Raw genomic sequence first — 23,721 nt, 5'->3', positions numbered from 1 at the left:
CAATCACAATCTATTCAGGACTGTGATTGGCCAGTGTCACATGACACATGTGCATAGCCCTATATAAGCAACCATAACTCGAAAAAAACCAAAACTTTGTTTTTTTCGAGTTATGGTTTCGTCCATCATAAAGAGTGTTTCAATAAATGTATTTATCTTTTGTACATGATTGGTTGACTCCATTCAGTATTGTGATTAGCTAGCAAGACACCGCCCACTTCACACAGGGTGTGATTTTTTTTTCTAGTTTAGATTTTTGGCATCCATAGGACCTCTAATATAGGGATTTTGATGATCCCAAGAAAAAAAGTGGTCCAAAGTGTGTTTTTTTCAATGTTTTATTACCCCTATGAGACCTGCAGGATTGCTGGCTGAAACGCCAGCGAGACTGTCTTTCGGAGACTGTGGCACGCTCAAATTTAGACGTAGCCCAAAGATAGCGATACCATTTGATTCTAGACAACCTCAGGTTTCCAATGGGACCAACCTTGTCATGCTACCTTGTCGGGAAGGGGGCTAAATACCTAAGGATTCAAAGTTAGACAACATTTTGTCGAGGGAAAAACGGCCATCACTGTTTTCCAAATGGTCCCCTGAGCTGTCACCTTGATATAAGTGAATTGAAATGGGTTACATGTATACCTACAAGCCTCCCCTGTACATAAATGCCACATTTATGCCAATCTCATGCAGTTTTGGGCAAGAATCATGCAGTTTATTGCATGCAGTACAAATATGTAATTTCCGCCTATTGTAAAAGGGAGACCACTTTACTGTATCTATAGCTGCATGAGACCACTGTACTGTATCTATAGCTGCATGAGACCACTGTACTGTATCTATAGCTGTATGAGACCACTCTACTGTATCTATAGCTGTATGAGACCACTGTACTGTATCTATAGCTGCATGAGACCACTGTACTGTATCTATAGCTGCATGAGACCACTGTACTGTATCTATAGCTGTATGAGACCACTCTACTGTATCTATAGCTGTATGAGACCACTGTACTGTATCTATAGCTGCATGAGACCACTGTACTGTATCTATAGGTGTATGAGACCACTGTACTGTATCTATAGCTGTATGAGACCACTGTACTGCATCTATAGCTGTATGAGACCACTTTACTGTATCTATAGCTGTATGAGACCACTGTACTGTATCTATAGCTGAATGAGACCACTGTACTGTATCTATAGCTGCATGAGACCACTGTACTGTATCTATAGCTGCATGAGACCACTGTCTGCATCTATATCCCACTATACTGAATCTAAACCGCTGTACTGCATGTATAGATTACTGTACTCCATCTATAGACCACATACATTGACCACTGTACTGTATCTATAGACCACTATACTGCATCTCAACTCAACACAACTCAATGGGGGGGGGGGGGGGGGGGTCCACAGATGCACTACAGTGGTCTACAGATGTGTCTATAGAAGCACTAGAGGGGTCTACAGGTACGCTAGAGTGGGCTACAGATGCACTAGAGTGGGCTACATATGCACTAGAGTGGGCTAGAGATGCACTAGAGTGGTCTACATGTGCACTAGAGTGGTCTACAGATGCACTACAGTGGTCTACAGATCACGCCAGTGGTCTACAGATGCACTAAAGTGGGCTACAGATGCACTCGAGTGGTCTACAGATGCACTACAGTGGTCTACAGATGCACTAGAGTGGTCTACAGGTGCAATACAGTGGTCTACAGATGCACTAGAGTGGTCTACAGATGCACTAGAGTGGTCTACAGATGCACTAGAGTGGTCTACAGATGCACTAGAGTGGTCTACAGGTGCAATACAGTGGTCTACAGATGCACTAGAGTGGGCTAGGGAGGCACTAGAGTGGTCTACAGATGCACTAGAGTGGTCTACAGATGCACTACAGTGGTCTACAGATGCAATAGAGTGGTCTACAGGTGCACTAGAGTGGTCTACAGGTGCACTAGAGTGGGCTACAGATACACTAGAGTGGGCTACAGATCACGCCAGTGGTCTACAGATGCACTAGAGTGGTCTACAGGTGCAATACAGTGGTCTACAGATGCACTAGAGTGGGCTAGGGAGGCACTAGAGTGGTCTACAGATGCACTAGAGTGGTCTACAGATGCACTAGAGTGGTCTACAGATGCAATAGAGTGGTCTACAGGTGCACTAGAGTGGGCTAGAGAGGCACTAGAGTGGGCTAGATAGGCACTAGAGCGGGCTAGAGAGGCACTAGAGTGGGCTAGAGAGGCACTAGAGCGGGCTAGAGAGGCACTAGAGTGGTCTACAGGTGCACTAGAGTGGTCTGCAGGTGCACTAGAGTGGTCTACAGATGCACTACAGTGGTCTACAGATCACGCCAGTGGTCTACAGATGCACTAGAGTGGGCTACAGATGCACTAGAGTGGTCTACAGGTGCAATAGAGTGGTCTACAGGTGCACTAGAGTGGGCTACAGATGCACTACAGTGGTCTACAGATCACGCCAGTGGTCTACAGATGCACTAGAGTGGGCTACAGATGCACTAGAGTGGTCTACAGGTGCAATAGAGTGGTCTACAGGTGCACTAGAGTGGGCTACAGATGTACTAGAGTGGGCTACAGATCACGCCAGTGGTCTACAGATGCACTAGAGTGGTCTACAGGTGCAATAGAGTGGTCTACAGGTGCAATAGAGTGGTCTACAGGTGCAATACAGTGGTCTACAGGTGCAATACAGTGGTCTACAGATGCACTAGAGTGGGCTAGGGAGGCACTAGAGTGGGCTAGGGAGGCACTAGAGTGGTCTACAGATGCACTAGAGTGGTCTACAGGTGCACTAGAGTGGGCTAGAGAGGCACTAGAGTGGGCTGGAGAGGCACTAGAGCGGGCTAGAGAGGCACTAGAGTGGTCTACAGATGCACTACAATGGTCTACATACCACGACAGGGGTCTACAGATGCACTAGAGTGGTCTATAGATACAGTACAGCATTCTATAGATACAGTAGGTAGTCTATAGATGTAGTACAGTGGTCTCATACAGCTATAGATACAGTGCAGTGGTCTATATATACAGCACAGTGGTATATAGATGCAGTACAGTGGTTTATAGATTCAGTACAGTGATCTATAGATGCAGTACAGTGGTCAAGATGCAGTACATGATCTCATGCAGCTATAGATGCAGTGGTCTCATATAGAAAGAGATGCAGTACAGTGGTCTAGATACAGTACAGTGGTCTCATGCATGCAGCTATAGATACAGTACAGTGGTCTCATACAGCTATAGATACAGTACAGTGGTCTCATACAGCTATAGATGCAGTACAGTGGTCTCATACAGCTATAGATACAGTACAGTGGTCTCATACAGCTATAGATACAGTACAGTGGTCTCATACAGCTATAGATACAGTAGAGTGGTCTCATACAGCTATAGATACAGTACAGTGGTCTCATACAGCTATAGATACAGTACAGTGGTCTCATACAGCTATAGATACAGTAAAGTGGTCTCATTTTTACAATAGGCGGAAATTACATATTTGTACTGCAAGCAATAAACTGCATGATTCTTGCCCAAAACTGCATGAGATTGGCATACATGTGGCATTTATGTACAGGGGAGGCTTGTAGGTATACATGTAACCCATTTCAATTCACTTATATCAAGGTGACAGCTCAGGGGACCATTTGGAAAACAGTGATGGCCGTTTTTCCCTCGACAAAATGTTGTCTAACTTTGAATCCTTAGGTATTTAGCCCCCTTCCCGACAAGGTAGCATGACAAGGTTGGTCCCATTGGAAACCTGAGTTTCTCTAGAATCAAATGGTATCGCTATCTTTGGGCTACGTCTAAATTTGAGCGTGCCACAGTCTCCGAAAGACAGTCTCGCTGGCATTTCAGCCAGCAATCCTGCAGGTCTCATAGGGGTAATAAAACATTGAAAAAAACACACTTTGGACCACCTTTTTTCTTGGGATCATCAAAATCCCTATATTAGAGGTCCTATGGATGCCAAAAATCTAAACTAGAAAAAAAAATAAGAGGGTACGCGTGGACCCCTCCTAGGGCCTCTACTACCTACATTAGGCTTGGGCCTATAGACGCATAGGAGAGCAGGCCAAAGGGCTGGCAGTAGTAGGTCAACCATGTGAAAGCCATATCCCACCATGCACACAATGCCGTCCACCCCAAGGAGATTACTAAGTGAACTCAGTGCTGCAATAAAATGGTTTGGCGCCAGCCTGCTGTTTCACGTTATCATGTCTGCATGCTGGCGAGTAACGGCTTGGATTAAGAAAACAGGCCTCGCTCCGAGGCTGGATAGATCTTAATTATTACTGTGTTATGAACCCCTCTCGTCAGCTGTTATGCGAACATTAAGTATTTACCCTTAAATAGGGCCAGGGATGTACTGTTAATGTTGTCCACCAAGGCTGGATTGATATTGTTCAGTAGGCAGTAGACTGCGTATTACTGCTGCTGCTTCTCCATGCCATGTCATTTTAAACATAGACTTGGCAAGCCTAGTCTTCAGGACTCTTACTATAATGTCTAAACCCCTTTTTGTTATAAATGTTGATTGGAGGGAGCTGTTAACAGTTGATTTGTGTCGTACACATTATAAAACAAAAATGAGTTGATGTTGTTACGACCTCGATACTTGAACAGCACACTTTTATTGATATACTGTAAAAATAGTAAAAGCACACCTACTTAATGTGGTGGGTGTGTAGGAGTGTTACATTTCGGTTGAACTGACCTTCATCGGGTATTTATTGAAACCTTTGGTGTCAGGTAGGACACCTACTGGTTCACAAATAGTACTGCCTGAAGTTCATAAGCTCAATAACTCCTGCAGACTGAGCAGGGAATCTGTCTTGGAAGTGCGGTAGAGGTTTGATCTCCCTCGTGGGCGAAATGGATTCAAATCCCATGAATCTTACAGTATGGCTTTGCAGTTTTCAAGAGAAATGCACCTGTCATCAGGCAATCTGTGCTCTGTTCCCTAAAACAATGGTTCTCAAAGTGAGGTCTGGGGACCCCCAGGGGGTTCAGGGCCCCAGCTAAATGATTGATAGTCCGGAACGAAATGGACCCTTACAGCAGAGGCTCTCAAACTGTCAAGGACCCCAAAATTAATATGTATTTGGCCCCCCCATCTGAAAACATCAAGATATGTGTTGTTAAAATGTTTCACTTTTTTCAAAGATATTTTTTTGGCTTTTTCTGCCTTTATTGATAGTACAGGAGATAGACAGGAAACAGATGGGGAGAGACACACAGCAAAGGGAGTCGAACTCGCTACGCTCTGTCAGGCATCAGAGCCTACATGTGGCATGCGCCTGGACCGCTAGGCCAGCGGGCGCCCAAAGTGTTTCACATTTTAAGATTTTTGGAAAATAACAGATCTTCAAGATCACAACGCATCGCATTGCGACCCATTATGACCTTGTAGAGCAGCTATTTTCAAATAGCCAACGTATACAGGGTTAAAGTGCTTAGACTAATTTTGACGCTATATTAACTCATTTTGCTGGGGACCCCCTGGAACCCCCTAAAGGACCCCTGGGGGTCCTAGGACCACACTTTGACAACTGTGCACTGCCATACTGTACATCGCTGATATTCCGCATATTCCACATAGGCCTAGTTTTGATGAGAAATACTCACCAGCAGCCTTAAATGGCTTACAATATCTAAGAATGTCTGTTTGATAGCTAATGGACATCGTTCAGATATATTTGTTATCAAGCATTCTCAAAATATCCCAAAAGTCTACGCTTGGATAATAGAAATGTCCTGTTTTTGTAGGCCTACTATTTATACATTAGTTTTTTTTCCCTCTGTGACATGTTTTCTGGTGAAGATCAAAAGGATCAAACCAACATGATGGATGTTTGAAGTTCATTGTTTTTGTAGTTAAGTAATCTGTTTACACTGTAAACATATTGGTTAGCAGTAGTAGAATAGTGTCGCTATTTTGAGGGCTAACATTCACCGAGAACAGCAAAAAGCCTATATACAAGCTCACACATCTACAAGCTCACAAGAGCTTGTAGATTTGATATTTTCAGCAAAGAGATTTGGTGTTGAGAGAAAAAAGGAGGGGGCCAAGGATAGATCCCTGGAGGACCCCGGTCAACAAAGTTTATAGGGTTTAAGTGGTTAATAGACAGATAAGATTTATGGTAGTAATGTATTTTAATTTTTTACATAAAGTCATTGGTTCCTTATTTCATCTTCTTGTTAGAGAGAGAGAGAGAGAGAGAGAGAGAGAGAGAGAGAGAGAGAGAGAGAGAATGTCCTGCTCCAACCACCTGCCCAGTGTTTAAGGGCGCAGGGGCCAACCGAGAACTTGACCTCCTCTTAATTAGAGGTGCCAGCTGGCCTAGTGTACATACAGACAGACACACACACACACGCGCGCACACACGCGCGCGCACACACGCACACGCACGCACACACACACACACACACACACACACACACACACACACACACACACACACACACACACACACACACACACACACACACACACACACTTAGCGACTCTACTCAGGGGAATTGATATTGTGTCCAGTTCGGAACACTGAGTGAGGCTCAGTACAGGACTTGTAGTTTGTAGGTTACTGCGGTCCAAAGGTTCAGGTTCAGTATATATATATGTATATATATATATATATATATATATATATGTATATATATATATATATATGTATATATATATATATATATATATATATATATATATATATATATATATATATATATATATATATATATATATATATATATATATATATACTGGCACTCTGGCACTATATATATATATATATATATATATATATATATATATATATATATAATTATATATATAATATAAAAATAAATAAACATCTGTGTACACAAAAAACAGAACCTTCTGATTGGCCAATCTAATCAACAGACTGCAGGCAGGCGACATGGTGCATTAGCGCGGCAGAACTTCTCCAATCAGCTGCAGCAGCGGTCAGTCTTCCTGTCCGGGGGCCATTAGCTTCCTTTTAGCTTATCAATGGCTTGTGCATGCCTTCACTCACACCTCATCCCCAACACAGATAGAGTGGATGGATAGGGGAGTGCTAGGCTGTGTGCCACTCGCTCTATGCTTTCACACTGGCATCTGGAATTTGTGTTGGCCGTGACATCAGGACTGGAAGTGCCAATACCACATTGTAGAAATACTCTGTTACTCTGTCCGGAATCTCAGAATTTACTTGAGTAAAAGCACAAAAGTGTTGGCATCAAAATATACTTAAAGTACCAAAAGTAAAAGCGTCATGTTATGCGGAAAATAATCTTTTGAAAACAGCAGATCTACAAGCTTAAGTGGTTAATGTATGTTTTGTAATAATAGTCCAAATCTATAACTAGTAACTAAAGTTTTCAAATAAATGTTGTGGCGTAAAAGTACAATATTTTCCTCTTAGATGTAGTGGAGTAAATACTGTATTCTGTAAATATACCTTTTGCTACTACTGGAGCTTCTACCGATATGTATTGTATTGTATGTCTTACTGATGAATTGAGCATAATGGACCACAATGGAAACAATTAAGCCCTCTGGTGCTTTTGTGTTCTGTTTAGCATAACTTTTGACTGTCCTACTGTTACAAACTTGTTAATAGAGTATTCAATCAATCAATGAAAGAAGCCACAAGTTTATTTAAGGACAGAGAACGATAAAAACAAAAGTAAAAACAAAATACAGACGACAACCAGCGACAACAAAGCTGCCCTCTTCGGGGTATAGGCCCTTATGAAAAAAAGGCAGCTTCGTTGTCCGAAATGCCGGTACTTTGTTTTAACTTCATTTATTGTTCTACATGTCCTTAAATAAACTTGTGGCTTCGTAAGCTTCGAGTGTGCGATAACATCCATTTATAACGTTCGATAACAGTAGGTTACATTCCTCTTAGTCTGACTGCAGCCCCTCTGAGAGCCACTTGTGAAGGACGTGTGGGTTCCACCACCAGGGAAACAGTATCCTGTGTCATGGATGTTTGTGAATGATAGCAGTGCTATGTCGGGAGAGATAAGCACAGAGGAGCCTCCTCGTAGGGTGACAGGGTGTTGTAGAATCAGTGTCACATCTTTGCCTGTGTGTGTGTGTCTGTCGCTTTAAGTGACATGCCTGCTGTCTCTCTGTGTTGTCACCCCATGTGTAAAGCCAGATTCATACACCATTGTCACGTGGTGAAAATAGCAGACCTACAAGCTCTCAGCATGTCGCATACGCGACGTGCTGTGAGCTTGTAGGTCTGCTATTTTTGACGTGCGACACCATTGAACGACGGCGCATACAGTATCAGCCACTGCCCAGAACGTTGTGTTTTTTATCTGCAGCCCAAAGGCCAAACTTTGATCCTGTTGTTTTTCAGCTCGCCGCTCTTGGCGAGATCTCCATCACCTGTACACACACTCCACTGTGCTGCAAAGCTTCTCAAAAACATCATAATAATATAAACAAGCACAGAGCCTGTACTACAGGCCCGTGGCATGCGTGTATAGCTTCATACTTCACACTGGCTTCATACTGTTATTCTAAAGCCACTCTACCGCCATGACGGTAAAGTAATGTATTACTAATAAAGTCATACATTTCAATTCCATCCCTGTGCTGTTTTTAATTTATTTCTAATTTATCAGAAGAGTGCCTTGTTTTTTTTTCCTTTGTTACCAGTAGAAGAGTTTTACAACTTGAAACCCATATTCAGCAGAAGGTGCTGGAGATAAAACATGGTATTAGAAAACATAAAAAAACGTTATGAGAAAACAAAAAGGATTTTCTGGAGTTTCTGGACATAAGTGTTCAGGCGTCTCTTGCATTGGAGGTGTCTGTCAGAGAAGCAAGCAGCTGTCTGTGCACCATGTGGTCTGTCACCTCCTCTCCTCTCCCTGCCTGCTGACAACTGGACCCCGGTCAACTAAAGCCTCATTTATATATCATCGTGCGACAGTGATGTTCGCTGAAAATAGCCAATGTACAAGCTCGTAGATAGCTTGTGGGGGGGGAAAAAGGGACAATATAATTTGGGTCGAGACCCAAGGGTCATCCCTGTGACGCAGACAGAGAACTAATTATTGTATTTACTATTTAATGGAATTCATATACACTCTCATATCAGAGTTAAATTAACTAAGAGGATTCGACTGTGTAATGCAATATGTCATTATCAGTGCCAAGCCAGAAGCAAGAACCGTGAATGACTTTGTCCAAAGTGGGGAGGATAGTTAACCACTTAAACCCTATATCATGGTTCTCAGCCTGTGGGCCGGGTCCCACTGGTGGGCCGCAAGGGTATTGCAAGTGGGCCCCCAAATAATTGGCATGATAATTATTATTAAAAGAAAATAAAGATAAAAATGTTAGAAAATGACATGGCTTTAAAACCTTGCAAATGTGTTTTCATAGTGATAGCAATGAATAAGGACTTAAAGCATGCTACGTTAGTTCCATTGATCCAAGCCATAACACATTTGATTGAAAATAAACATGCTCTGAATATGCACCTGGGGCGACCCCACGGGGCCACCCATTTGACCACGTAACACGGCAGTTGTGTTAAGTGGTCAAATGGGTGGGCCGCGACCTTATCCAGGAAAGGTTGGAAACCACTGCCCTATACTTCATTGACTGGAGTCCCCCAGGGATCCATACTTGGCCGCCTACTTTTTTCCTTCTGCAATCTGCACCAAATCTTAGCCGAAAACAACCGATCTACAAGCTCACTCCACTGAATGTTCACCTATTTTCACCAAATGTTTACCTTTTACAAAAGGCCCAGAATAGGTTTGATAGGGTTCAAGTGTACTCAGTCACCTTACAAGGTTAAAAGGGTAAGAACTAAGCAAAAGGGAAAAAGAGGGAGGAGACCTCTCCCTCTCCCTCTCTCTCTTCCACCCCAAAACCATGCAAGGCACCAACCTTACGTCGGGAGTAGTTAAGTGGTTCAGTATTTGCTCAAGAACACTTTCAACGCTATGCCAGGCAAGGCCGGGGATCGAACCTACTTCTACCAGCCCTACACTGAGATGTGAGTGATGTGTTTGTGATAGATACCCAGGCTAGAGTATGGTTTGTGGCTCAAAACTCAGAAGTTGTCAGAACACATCAGACTGAAACTTTTAGTCAAACAGTATAAGTAGTACAACATGAATAACCCTAAGCGTAGCTACCGGCAGATAGGCTACAGAGTGACCTAAACCCCCCAAAGTCACAGAAATAATAAAATAAGCAGCATTCCCAGCATTCCCCAGTAAATGTTGATCTGGTTCTTCTTGGGGGTCTCTTGAGATTTGGCAAAACCCATTCCGACCCGCTCCCATTAGCCCAACAAACAGCTGGTTCCAGGATTCCACACGGGTCCCCTGGGTTTGTTGGAATCTGCTGGTGATGTAGAGGCTGTTTGGGCTGTTTAAAGAATGATTGATATTTTGCCGTGCGGCGACGGAAATAGCCAATCCACAAGCTCCCAACGCAGCCCAGTGCGACTCGTCGTGAGCTTGTAGATCGGCTGTTTTCGGACGCACAACGGCACCGTAGGTAGGATGGAGCATAATTTAGGCCTCTGGTTCTCAAAATCTGGTTCGGGGACCTCCACGGGACCAAATGGACCCTTTTGGGTCTGTAACGCCGAGAGCGTGGAATTTCGTTCCATTTCTACTCTCTGAGTTACATTAACAATGTTTCTATGGTGTAGATTGGGGTTCCAGTACAGTCCTGTTCAGTGATTCTCTACCTTTTTAAATTCAAGGACCCCCAGTTTGATATGAATTAGGCCATGGACCCCCATTTGATACAGATTTTTGTTTAGCTCATGGGGCCCCTATCTACACTGTAAGATCCTCAGTGTTCATTTAACTCTGAGAGTGTACAAATGCGACAGTCAGCAACCCGACAGGCCTGGAATGAGAAGTGTTGTGGCTTATCTGGGTTTTCCCGCTATCGCACCTTCCAGCCGCCACTTCCTGTGCTGGTCTGTGTTGTTGGAAACGCCACCAGGCGGCCAGTCTGACTGGAGGTCAGTTTATCACAGCAGGAGAGAGCGGCAAGTGCCTTTTGGTTATTTATGCAAAACACAGACTGGAATGTGTGTGTGCGTACGTGCGTACGTGCGTGCGTGTGTGCGTGCGTACGTGTACGTTAAAGGATTCCAGGACTTTTAGCGTTCCTCGAAGATGTGATGGTCTATATATTTTATATTGTAAGCAACACCCCTGAGAGTGCAAGTAGTTATTATTATTATTATCACATAATCATAATCCATCCATCCATCCTTCTTCTACTGCTTATCAGGAGTCTGGTCGTGGAGGTAACAGTTCCAGCAGACCACTCGTTCCCCCTAGAGCCACATTAGCTACCTCGCTCTAACCTGGGGATACTGAGGCATTCCAAGGCCGGCGTGGAGATAGAATCCCCCCCATCTGGTCCTCTGTCTGCACCATGGTCTCCTTCCAACTGGTCGTACTTTGAAAGTCTCCCTATTGATAATGATTATTATCTCTGAAGGCGGAAGGCAAGGGGGAGATCATGTTTTCACCTGTCTGTCTGTGTGTCTGGACAGGATCTAATCTCACCAACCACTGGACCAATCATTGCCAAATGTGTTGTTTATGCTGCCCCTTAGGCCAAGGAACTAACCCTTATCCCTATCTTTTGTACAGTGTACAAAATGCAACCAATGGTTCCATTTCTACACTATCAGTTAGAGACCCGTAAGGGTCCTGTCCAACCTCGAACCTGACATTGAGAACCAGTGCCTTGCAATAAGCCAGCCATCTCAAAAGTATAATTCAAGTGCATAGACAGAATTCTATTATTCAATGGTAAAGTCTAGAATGACAAACCTAAATCTTACAGTACTACTGGCTGCTGTATGATTGATGTGACACACAATGATGGGGAGAGAGAGCCCCCTACTGGTTATTTGTGGTTATGAAAGCCTGTGAGCAGAGAAAGTTGTACTTCAGCATAAACTAGCACTGCATCATTAGCAGTGGTGGAAAGTAATATACTCAAGTTGCCCACTGTACTGCTTACTTTACTTGAGTATTTACATTTGATACATTATACTTTTACTCCACTACATCTCATCTGCAAATATTGTACTTTTTACTCCACTACAATTATTTGAAAACTTTAGTTACAAGTTACTCAAAGATATTCTGAACAGCTTTTGTCCAAGACAAGTAGGACAAATAATGTAACAAATATTACAAATCTCCAAAAGTTTTTATTTATACATTTATCAAATCCATTTTTACACAAGCATTCAATTCACGATCTTGAATACATTTGTTAGGATACCATTTAGCTACCACATGGTAATTTAGCACAATTCATACATACTGTACATTCATACATAACTACATATACATGTATATTGACTTGACATTTTTACTTTTAATACAAATGGAAAGAAAAATAGTACAAATAAAATTGAACTATTTTCTTTTTATAACACTGAAGATTTTACAGTATACTATAGATTGTATTGATAGTCCCAGAGATAATCCTATCAATCTGGGGGTCCTTGCAATAAACAATGTTAAGAATCACTGCTATAATGCACCTTGTAAAGTGCTTGGGCGAAAGGTGCTATATAAATGCACAATTTGCCATTTTAACGAATGATATGTAGCCAATAATGATTATCAATGCCATAGTGAGGTTCATCATGGTCTGAACGTATATCAGAGCGGACCACCTGGATGTTTGGGAAGCACTGGTCTACGTCAGTGATTCTCAAACTTTATCATTTCGAGGACCCCCAATTTGGAATGCATTTAGACCACAGACCATGACTCTGGGAGTGTACAAATGGAACCAAATGGACCTGTAAGGGTTTCATTTGGTTCCATTTGTACAGTTACAGACCTGTATGGTCGCATTTGGTTCCTAACTCAAGTTAATTTAGCCCCCCCCCCCTCCTCAAGGACTCCTGGTGGTCCCCGGACCCCACGAGGAGAAGCAGTGGTCCAGGGCTAGGCAGAGGAACTGGTGTGAAGTTGGGAGGTGGTGTTGATGAGGTCACTGGGCAAACGATCTCTGGCCTCCAGCATTCGACCCCTGGCTCTGTTAAAGGCCTCTGAGAGAAGAACATACAAGCATTCATCAAACACAACCAACGACTGTTATAAACTTTAAGTTTAGAAGGACAAACACACATAGTCCTGTAGCGGCATAGTATTACCCTGCTTGATTGAATGCTCGATTCCGATTGGTCAATCACAGCTTTCAGTTGTCTGTTATTTAATAAATTGGCTTTTCGTACTTAATTACTTAATTACTTTCCACCACGGGTCCTTACCCATGATGTTATAGATGGCTCCTTGTTGGCTGAAGCCTCCTAGTTGGTCCAGAACAGTCTGTCTCCTTCTCTTCAGCGTGCTGGCATCAACAAACGCCCTACAGCGCACACGCACACGCACACACACACACACGCATTTCTTTTCACTTAAGTAACAGTAGCAATACCACAATGTAGAAATACTTTCTTACAAGTAAAATGTTATTTGTGTTGTTGGCTACCACTCACCTGGCATGTTGTATACAGTGCAGGGTAAATGTCACACTTCCAGTGCTTTGAGTACGAAAACCAAAACGACTTAGCCTGTCTCCCTGGAAGAACACACACACACACACACACACACACACACACACACACACACACACACACACACACACACACACACACACACACACACACACACACACACACACACACACACACACACACACACACACACACACACACACACACACACACACACACACACACACACACACACACACACACACACACACACACACACACACACACACACACACACAAACAACAACCTCAATTTCACTGAATGGCTCACAGTTCTGGGAGTTCTGCAGCACTCCTGTAACTTTGTGCACTGATAAGATAGGGATATGTACACACACAAAACACGTGGAAACAGAAGTACTCTGTACAGGAACAGGTGCAATGTGTCCCAAGCATTACAAAAAAAAAAAAAAAAGTTATTGCTTACGTTCAAACATGTCAAAATGTTGGCTACACAATAGTGGATAAAATGACAGCTTTCAGTGGTCAAAATGTTGGATACACAATAGTGTATACAACCAATATTATGTACAGTAAAGTAGACTGTGTTGTCAGGCTAGTATCAGTGTATTCACTATAGTGAAACTTGCCATAGAGTGAAGTTACACACAATATGCAGGGTTATTACTAATGTAGCACAATATCTGTTTTTATGTAACCAAGTCACAAAAAGGTAACATTAGTGGAGATGTGAGCTTACCTTGAAGGTGCCAGGTACTCTGACGTAGCTGTGGTCCTCCAGCTCAGGAGAACCTCCAATGAAGAAGCGTCTCAGCTCCGATACCGTCCCTCCTATAGGTCTCCATGTCTGGCACGTCACTGTGTGGTTGCCTGAGGACAACCACACAGTTTTTTACTTCACATAAAACCGTTATTATCACTTAAATTCTGAACATCAAATTATACCTGAACTTTAAAAAAAATTAAGTTACCTCTCAGCAACTTAAGCCCTATTTTATACTTCGTCGTATGGGTGGTGAAAATAGCCAATCTACATGCTCGCTGTGAGCTTGTAGGTTGGCTATTTTCGACGCACGACACCATCGTACGACGAAGTATAAAATGGGGCTTAAGTCAAGTGGTTAATCAGACAGATTGTTGTGTGTTATGTACCGGGTGTTTCAGGAAAGACCAGGTATCCGTAGCCCTCCAAGCGACAGCGCTGCCAGGAGTCCACAGATTGAACCTTGAAAAACAACACGGGCCACTGAGAAAGACACTCTGTGGCCACCAGGACATTGCATCAGTGCAAATATATGTTACACAAATACATATTAACAAACTACTACATTGGGTCTACAGTAAAACGTTTTAATTTCAAGGACCCCATAACTCGGAGAGTGTACAAATGGAGCCAAATGAACCGGTAAGGTTCCATTTGGTTGCATTTGTACACTCTCAGAGTCAGACCTGTGAGGGTCCATTTGGAACCTCCTCAAGGAACCCTGAGGGTCCCTGGACCCCACTTTGAGAACCACTGCACTAGTGTGGTGCCCATTTCAAGTGAGGTACCACCTGACCTCAACCATTTATATATTGTTACACAACCAACTTTTTGTTTGTTTCATTTAGTCATAATGTATGACAGATTATGACAGCCACCCTCCCCATTTGGTTTTCTATTGACCTTTTACTGATATTATGGATGTGCTACTGCACTTCTTCTTTTGACACTATTACTTCCTACATACAGAACACAAACAAGTCCAATGCAAAATGTATTATCTCCTGTGAACATAATACAAACAATTCCAATGCAAAATACTATTGCCTTGTGTACAATACATACATGTGAAATAAGTCCTGTTTATATATTTACTCAAGTCCATAGCATCTATATTTAGTTGAATCTATATGTAAATAGTTTAAATATTAATTTAATATTGTCGTTATTCACTGTGATGAATTCACCTCATGTCTATAATGCTTTATAAACATACGTACAATGCATTATAATCTACTTATAACACTATGTAAATATCATTTTCAAAACAGGTCCTCCTTCGAGCCGGAATTGAACCAGCGACCTAAGGATGTCCGTTATCCAACTACAGTCCTCCGCTCTACCAGCTGAGCTATCGAAGGGGTGAAACATATACCAGCAGCTCTACATTGTTTACTGAGCAGTAGCACCACATGATGACAGACGTGGACAATTCAAGGCCTTGCCGTCAGCTATGTGCCAGTAGTGAGAATAACTGAAAGAGATGTCACAATGGTTTGTGACGTTCTTTGTTCTTGTGAAATAACAATTTCATAGGTCATTGGTCTTTTACAATATCATGCTTAAAACAAGTCCTTCTTTGTGCCTGAATTTAACCAGTAACATAAGGGTGTATGTTTTTTTGACTACAGTCCTCCGCTCTGCCAGGTGAGCAGTCGAAGGGTTTATAAACAGATCGTTGCTCAATATTTTTCATTAAGCACCGCATGATGGCAGAATCATTCGAGAATCAAGGCCTGCGTCGGTGAGCAATCTTGTGTGGCTGTGAGCTATTTGGAATACCAGAAAGACAAAGGAGCTCAGCATTTGCTACATATTTCAGAGGTAGCTGTTCTTTTACAATGTTAGGCTTAAAATCTGTCTTCCCTCGAGCCAGAATTGAACCAGCAACCCAAAAAAAATCTGTTATTCAGCAACAGTCCTCCGCCCTACCAGCTGAGCTATCGAGGGGTTGAAAGACAGTTATTACTGAGCACCACATGATGGCAGACTTGGACAATTCAAGGCCTGCAGAAATGTTGTGTTATGTCTGTCTCTTGCCATTAGCAATGTGCCAGTAGCGAGAAGAAATGACAGGAAAGGTACGTCACAAAGGTCACAATTTGTGACATTATTTGTTCTCGTGAAATAACAATTTCACAGGCGATTGTTCTTTAACAATAACATGCTTAAAACATGTCCTCCTTCGAGCCGGAATTGAACCAGCGACCTAAGGATGTCTGTTACTCAACTACAGTCCTCCGCTCTACCAGCTGAGCTATCGAAGGGTTGAGACACATTTAGTTGCTCTAAAATGTTTTAATCCATTAAGACCTGGAACTGTGTCATTTTTAGATTTGAAAAATCGTGAAAATGTGTGCAAATCTTTGAATATATATATTTTTAAAGCGAACATTTTTAACTCAAATCTTTGCTTCTGGGGGGTCCCTGGAACAAAATATTTTGATGGGGGTCCGCGGCCAAATACATATAATTTTGGGGGTCCCTGACATGAAAAGGATTGAGCACCACTGATATAGAAACATACGTTTTTCAGAATACTGTTGAGATTTAGGAGACATGTAGAATCGGCTTCATATCAGGTCTCAATGGGTTAATGAGCACCACATGATGACATTCAAGGCCTGCAGCAATGAACTATCTTGTGTGGTTATGTGCTATGTGACACTACCTGCATTTGGAATAACTGAAAAACTATTGAGTTCACCACGCTGGGGGTCCCCACACCCTACATTGAGAACCAGTGTAATAAACCACTGATAGCTTCAGAAACATTATGAACTGACCTTCACTTTCATTTTCTTTTCTGTGGAACGCCTCAAAACTGAAGGGGAAGCTGAAGTGGGCTATGTCATCCTGTAGGAACACACAGCAAACGGGTATTAACCAACGTGACGCCTAGTTTCCACTGAGCTCTGTGTGATGTCCGTAGTTCCATTTAATGTACAAAATATTTCCTCTAGTGTTTACGGGTGATCAAAACGATCATTTTAAATTAATGTTAGGTGCATTTGAGTACCTTAAAAAGCGCTCTATAAATACAAATGTTATAATTAACAGTCAAGCAACTGAATTGAACGAAATAGCGTTGTTTTCTTGTTTCCTCTCCGAAATCTGTACAAAGAAATGTTTAATTTCTTTTACGTACTCGAGGCAAATTCCGTATAGGTGAATAAAACTGAGTTTCGCAAGCACATCAGAGATCGTGGAGGTTCCCATTGGAATTAATTGACTAAGATGAATTATGGATATCACACAGAACTCAGTGGAAATGAGGCATTCACCCTATACACCTTGTCCAATGACAAACAGAAATCAATAGCCTATCTTGTAGATAGGCTATTTTCTGATCATCTACTGTAAGTATCATCTACTTACTTTGCCAGAGCACTTGGTGCGACAGGTCTGTGTGACGCCCGAGAGCGACTGGAACGGCAAGCTGGACCAATCTGAAGCAGTGCAGAGGCTCATACATGTCAGTGAACTGCAGACAACATGGCATTGTCAAAACACAGATATTAAAGGACGACTTCACCCATTTTCAACCTGCCTTCATATAATAGGTCCTCACTAATGCTCATGATAAAAAAAAATCTACTCACTCTGTGTCTCAGAGGAGGGCTGTGGACAGTTCAGAAACCCATCTACCAGTGACATCATCGATGGGGAATCCAAGCTAATAGAAACTGCAGGCTTTCTATTGTATAAAGTTGCAATGCAATAATAGAAGCCATTGTTCTCACGTTAATGAAAATCGAAATAAAAAAATTGAAATCTTGTTGGAAAAAAATATTCTGCCTAACGATGATGTCACTGGTAGACGGGTTTCTGAACCGTCCACAGCCCTCCTACGAGACACAGACCGAGTAGAAAAAAAATGTACCATTTTATCATGAGTATTAGTGAGGACCAATTATATGAAGAAAGGTTGAAAATGGGTGAAGTCGTCCTTTAACAAACATTCCATAACAACGTGTACTGTAGCTTACTGTTGGGTAACTCCATAAAGAAATGGATATATAAGTTGTCATATTCAAAGCCCTTGGCTGAGACTGGGAAGAGAGAAAGAGATGCATAGAGTAAATGTTAACAGCATAAATGTTATAATGTATATGCACAAGTGTTTTATATTATATGCTCTTAACCAAAAACGACAAGCACGTAATAAACATGAACATGTCATCAGGTAGGTTAGAATTAATCGATGTCTGTGGTCGATCGGTTGGTCTAAAAAACAAACAAAACAACAACAAAAAATCACTTGTGGCTTTATTCCACAACTCACCTATCTCTCCATTCACCAGCAGACGTAGAACACCAGGAGGAGGCTATGAGGAGAACAAAAGACTTCATAACAAAGCAAAAGGTAGCATAGCTAGGATTGATCTTTGTCAGCATTATGTGTACAGCTGAATACTACGAAGCTGTAATTAAAACCACTTAAACACACATTTCCTAAAACTTTTTTTTGGTAAAGGTTTTGCATAGTTTTTCAGTCTACAAGCTCATAAAATTGCGAACTTCTAGATCTGCTAGGATTGAAAAATATCTGAACATTTCTGATTTTTTTCACCTATAATGACATGCCAAAAATGGATGCCATGGTTAAAGTGGTAAGGGAATGATAGTGTAATGTAAAGTACCACTGATCATTCTGACGAACCAGACATCTTAAAAATGTCATTTGTTTGTGTATGATGTACTGTATGTGTAGTACATTACATAAAAACAACAATAATCAACAAAGGTTGATTATGAAACAACTTTACCATTTCAAACTCCTGTCCAACAAGGCTGTTGAGATATTCTTTGTGCCGTACATACAGCTGAGTGTGAACAGGGAAAAACATGTGTTAAAAAGTCAGTGATGCCTAAGAAACTCTTTGTTCAACCATTTCAACCATTATTCCTGATTGAATCTGTTAGGCCACTAATAATGGTAAAGCACACCCTCTCGTGTAATACTGCTTAAATACATTTTAATAGAACTCAGTCAGCGGTCACCGCACAGGCAAATTCATGCATGAATAACCAAAACAACCATGTGTTATTTGGGACAATTGCTGACAGAGGATTGAAAAGGGAAGGCAGAGCACTCACGTCTTTGTAAATGTGATGTTCCCTCTGCTTCTCCTCTACATTCATGGCTGTTGACACATTCTCCACAGTGAGGCGCCATACCTCTTTCTTCTCCCCCTCTGTCTCAATCCTTCAACACAGAGACATGCTACTGGTCAGGCAATACAATGTGATGCCTAGATTACATATAAATATGTCATTATGAAAATAAATATATGAATTAATATAGCAGTAAATATAAATGAGCCAATACATAGTGAAATAATACATTTGTCAAAAGACAAGATTAATTTAATACTGGTATTTTTGACAAAAGTCTTATATCACGATATTGTTATAATAGCGATATGTTGCTCTGCCCTGTCACAGCATTTGTAAATCTTGATGAAGTGTGAAGAGTTGTTGACTTGCCGGTAGGGATCTTTGTCTTTATTGAAGTCAGGTTTGATGATGACCACTCCGTGTCCATCTGCTCTTATGGTTACCAGCAAACACTCACTCTCCTTCTGGCCCAGTCTGACAAAACACATCGTCAGAATCAACAATGGACCTCATCATCTATCACAACTTTTGAATTCTGCTAGATTTAAATGATAATAATCATAGAAATCTACTGTTTTGTCTTAACAGCAGGACATAAACACTTGTGTGTCAAACGTTAACATAGTTTTACTAACTTTCCAGGGGGACTCAGGTCTGCCATGATGTGCATGGTTTGCATGGCACTATTCACAACATGGCTCCTCTTCACAAACTCCTCTGTAGGCTCCCAGTTGATCATCTTAGATTTGGGGACGCTGGAATCCCTGGAACATGCAGCACATCGCCGGGTTGAACAAACTGAGACCTTGCACTCATCCCATCTTTAGAACACAGCTACATTAAGGCAGTGGTTCCCAAGCTTTTCTGGATCAGGGCCCATTTGAAAATCTCAAGCGGTTGAGGCCTACCCATTTTCAAAGCCAATCGATTGTGTTCTGGCTTGAATCAATGGAACTAACATAGTATACTTAGTATAAGTTCTTATTTATCGGTATCACAATGAGAACTAGTTTTTCAAGGTTTTAAAGAAAAAATACTATTTTTATTATGCATAATTTATTTTTTATTCATGTTATCTTATCATCAGCGTTACTGTGCCGCTAGGTGCTGAGACGGCCAAGGTGTTGTCCTGGCTGTTTCATAAAGTAAGGGTGCATTTGGTTTGGAATTACAGACACGTACGGGTCCATTTGGTTACTATCTATCAATAATTTAGCTGGGGACCCCCTGTACCGCGCGCTGAGAACCAGGCGGTGACCTACACAGTGCGTCTGTCTGCCTGCCTCCTGTGTCTGATGCTGGCCATCCTCTCTGCCAGGAACGTGGGCGTGAACTTGGCTGTGGTCACCAAATCCTGGGTGAGCTGCATTCAGGATGGAAAAAAACAACAGCTTGTCAAACGAACAATGGATGAAGTTCTTGTTATGGCTGCATGTTGTTGCAGTCGGGCAGAAACCTCTTATCTCCATATTTTAACTTTTTGTGTTTTTTCGTAAATTAACGCCCTACTTTATCATACTACAGTGTCACACAAAAGCATCAAAAGTAGCAGATCCACAAGCTCCACGATCCACGACACGTTTGGAGCTCGTAGATCTGCTACTTTTGCCTGGCTTTTTTTTTTTAACCTGAAAAGTAACCAAGTAAGTAAGTTTTGGACATAATGAGGTTTCCACCCGACAGAGACGATATGTATTAATGTATATTTCCCTAGTAGTAGTTGTTGCTATGATGAAACAGTGTTCTCCTACCAGCTGTTCGAATGGGAGACAGTTGGTGTACGGGTCGTGGTCAGTGTAGGTGAAGATCCTGTGGTTCCGTCTGCCCTTGTTCCTGTTCAGGGCCTTGATGTCTGCATGGTACTGTTTCTCCAGAGGAGTCTGACACACGGCCTCACTCTGATACACATCCGTCTCATACTACATACACGAGGAGAGAGAGAGGGAGAACCAGTGGTGGAAAAAGTACTCAGATATTAAGTATAAGTATCAGTACTGCAATATAGAAATACTCTGTTACAAGTAAAAGTCCAGAATTCAAAATGTACTTTAGTAAAAGTACAAAAGTATTGGTATCAAAATGGACTTAAAGTACCAAAAGTAAAAGTTCAAAAAATTTAAATGTACTTAGTTACTTTCCACCACTGGAGAGAACCCATTACAAACGTTCCTAACTATCAATATATTTAGCTGGGGACCCCCTGGAGCCCCCTCAAGGACCCCTGGTAGAAGTGGTGGTTGTACCTGACTGAAGAGTTTCTCCTGCCAGCCCACCACCAGCTCCTCTTCATTGTCACCTGGTGGAGAAGGAGACCGTGTCATCGTCACTGTTACTAACCGTGTCATCGTCACTGTTACTAAACAAACTGCCTCCAAACTAGGGCTGCTGCAACTATCAATTTGTTCTTAGGAATTATTCTATCGATTACTTTTCGATTAATCAAAAATCGAGAAACGCGTTTAAAATATATATATATATCAACAAATTGATTAACCACTGAAGCGTTATTTTAGACAACGTGTCGCGTTGTGAGCTTGTCTATTTGAACATTATTTTGAATTTAAAAAAAGAATTTGCTTATAATGACGACTATAAAATTTGCGACTATAGATTTTTATAATCGATTAGTTAAATTAACTGTTGCAGCCCTAATGTAAAATAAAGCATTATAGATGCCAGAATAACAGAAATTCAGTCCACTTGCATACGGTACCTGCCTGACCTACTTGTTAACTAGTTGTACGAACGCTTGTTTTCTATTGTTGTATTGTTTATTGGATCTTGTTTAGTCGATACACTTATTTGTTTTAGCTCATGCTCATCTGATTTAGCTATTTTGTCTCATCTGTTTAAGGAAATAGGTAGCTGATATATTGCACTTTTACCTTAGCGCTAGGTATACTCTTGGTTGCTTGTTTTTGCAGAAAATGCACTAAAGACTTCTGGTGATTAGTAGTTTTCGTTCTCTACCTTGTTGAATACACTTATTGTAAGTCGCTTTGGATAAAAGCGTCTGCTAAATGACTGTAATGTAATGTAATGTAATGTACCTGCTGGGGCTTGTTGGTTGAGTGTGTCCAGTTCAATGACTGGTCTGTCCTGCTGGGACAGGACCTGCTGCTGAAGGTGTTGGGACAGAGCTGCTGTGGAGGTAATCCGCTCAACACGCACCCTGAGAGAGCAACACACACAAACACTGTCAAATACACAACATTGATTGACTGATTGAATACTTTATAAGCAGTTTGCAAAAAGAAGCACAGGAAAGTACAGTTCAATACAAGGTCAGCTAAGAGGATTTAAACCCAAGAAAGCCTATGGCTTGTTTCCATTGGGGTCCTTTGTACTCAATTCATAGAGACATTTAATGACAGGCAGATATGCACTAACATGCAAAACATCATAAAAACAGACTGTTTTATCTATTTAGTGGGTATTCTGCAAAAAAAAATATGGATTTCACATTCATTATCCTGATAAAATATATTTTCATTGAATATCTGTCTTGAGATATATTATCCTATATATATTATATATATATATATATATATATATATATATATATATATATATATATATATATATAACAGTATATTATGTTAACAGTGTAAACGGGCCCATTGGTATTTGCCTCATAAGATGAAATAATGAAAATCAAGGCTATTCAAAAACCGCCCATAGTGTGATCAGAAAGATCTTGCACGTGAGCCAGTGTTGTTTACTATCGTTTCTATAGCAACCATGCAGCCACAGTAAACTACCCTAAAACACCAACCAAATCTTTTCACATCATGACTTACTTGACCCTCATGTTTTTGACATGGTCCCTGGATCGGTACACAGCCTCTCCTGTGTCGGTGTTCCATCCATCTGTCATGTCTGGATCATTAAATCTGATGAGTGTGTCTTCTTACACACAGGAGATCAGAACCAGTTGAGTTAAAGTTGTTTATACCTAACTAACGTCTAGTCTGCTGCTTGCTGCTCTGTCAACAGAACATCATCTACGTGTCACTGCAGGAACAACAAACAGTAAAACAAACACACACAAAAAAACTAAGAAGGTTAGATCACAATCCTTCTGGGTTTAAATCGTTCACCGCTTCTGTGATTATTAGCCGGCTAGCTGCTAGCTAATAACAATAACAATATCACTTCCGCTTCCGCATTTCAAAATAAAACCCACAGGCACCAGCGTTGCCATGTCCGCTCATAAGCGACTTTGGGCTTGTTTTCTGTAAAGTTGC

General features: G+C 41.5%; 2 protein-coding genes across 3 annotated transcripts in view; both read right to left on the bottom strand.

Annotated features, from left to right (window-relative positions):
* Positions 1–23,721, bottom strand: part of LOC308089991 (platelet-derived growth factor receptor beta-like) — a 376,796-nt gene that overhangs the window by 290,818 nt on the left and 62,257 nt on the right. The gene's annotated exons all lie outside the window — the stretch shown is intronic.
* On the bottom strand, positions 12,941–23,502 carry mks1 (MKS transition zone complex subunit 1). Of its 2 annotated transcripts, none has more exons than XM_080435761.1 (18): positions 23,275–23,502; positions 22,525–22,646; positions 21,718–21,770; positions 21,226–21,393; positions 20,737–20,837; positions 20,110–20,238; positions 19,844–19,948; positions 19,454–19,562; positions 19,123–19,179; positions 18,639–18,681; positions 18,343–18,405; positions 17,732–17,802; positions 17,140–17,209; positions 14,743–14,850; positions 14,330–14,460; positions 13,573–13,655; positions 13,345–13,442; positions 12,941–13,122 (listed from the first exon to the last, which is right to left on the bottom strand). In XM_080435761.1, exons 1-18 carry the CDS (start codon positions 23,349–23,351, stop codon positions 13,019–13,021), a joined length of 1,692 nt encoding a protein of 563 aa, XP_080291887.1. In that variant the 5' UTR covers positions 23,352–23,502; the 3' UTR covers positions 12,941–13,018. The 2 variants fall into 2 exon arrangements, with proteins under 2 accessions (XP_080291887.1, XP_080291888.1); XM_080435762.1 differs by having other exon boundaries at positions 14,330–14,448.

Source organism: Gymnoscopelus braueri (assembly GCF_963280865.1).
Source record: "Gymnoscopelus braueri genome assembly, chromosome: 8".
Classification (NCBI taxonomy): Eukaryota; Metazoa; Chordata; class Actinopteri; order Myctophiformes; family Myctophidae; genus Gymnoscopelus; species Gymnoscopelus braueri.
This window is presented reverse-complemented; position numbering and strand designations above follow the sequence as displayed.

Bases quoted from the DNA above. Each gene is read 5' to 3' on its own strand.
- mks1 (XM_080435761.1), bottom strand. From the start codon at position 23,351: ATGACAGATGGATGGAACACCGACACAGGAGAGGCTGTGTACCGATCC. The intron at 22,647-23,274 runs GTAAGTCATGAT...TTGCTCTCTCAG, and splicing joins GTCAAAAACATGAGGGTCAA to GGTGCGTGTTGAGCGGATTA. The intron at 14,851-17,139 runs GTCAGTTCATAA...TGGTGGCCACAG, and splicing joins AAAAGAAAATGAAAGTGAAG to AGTGTCTTTCTCAGTGGCCC.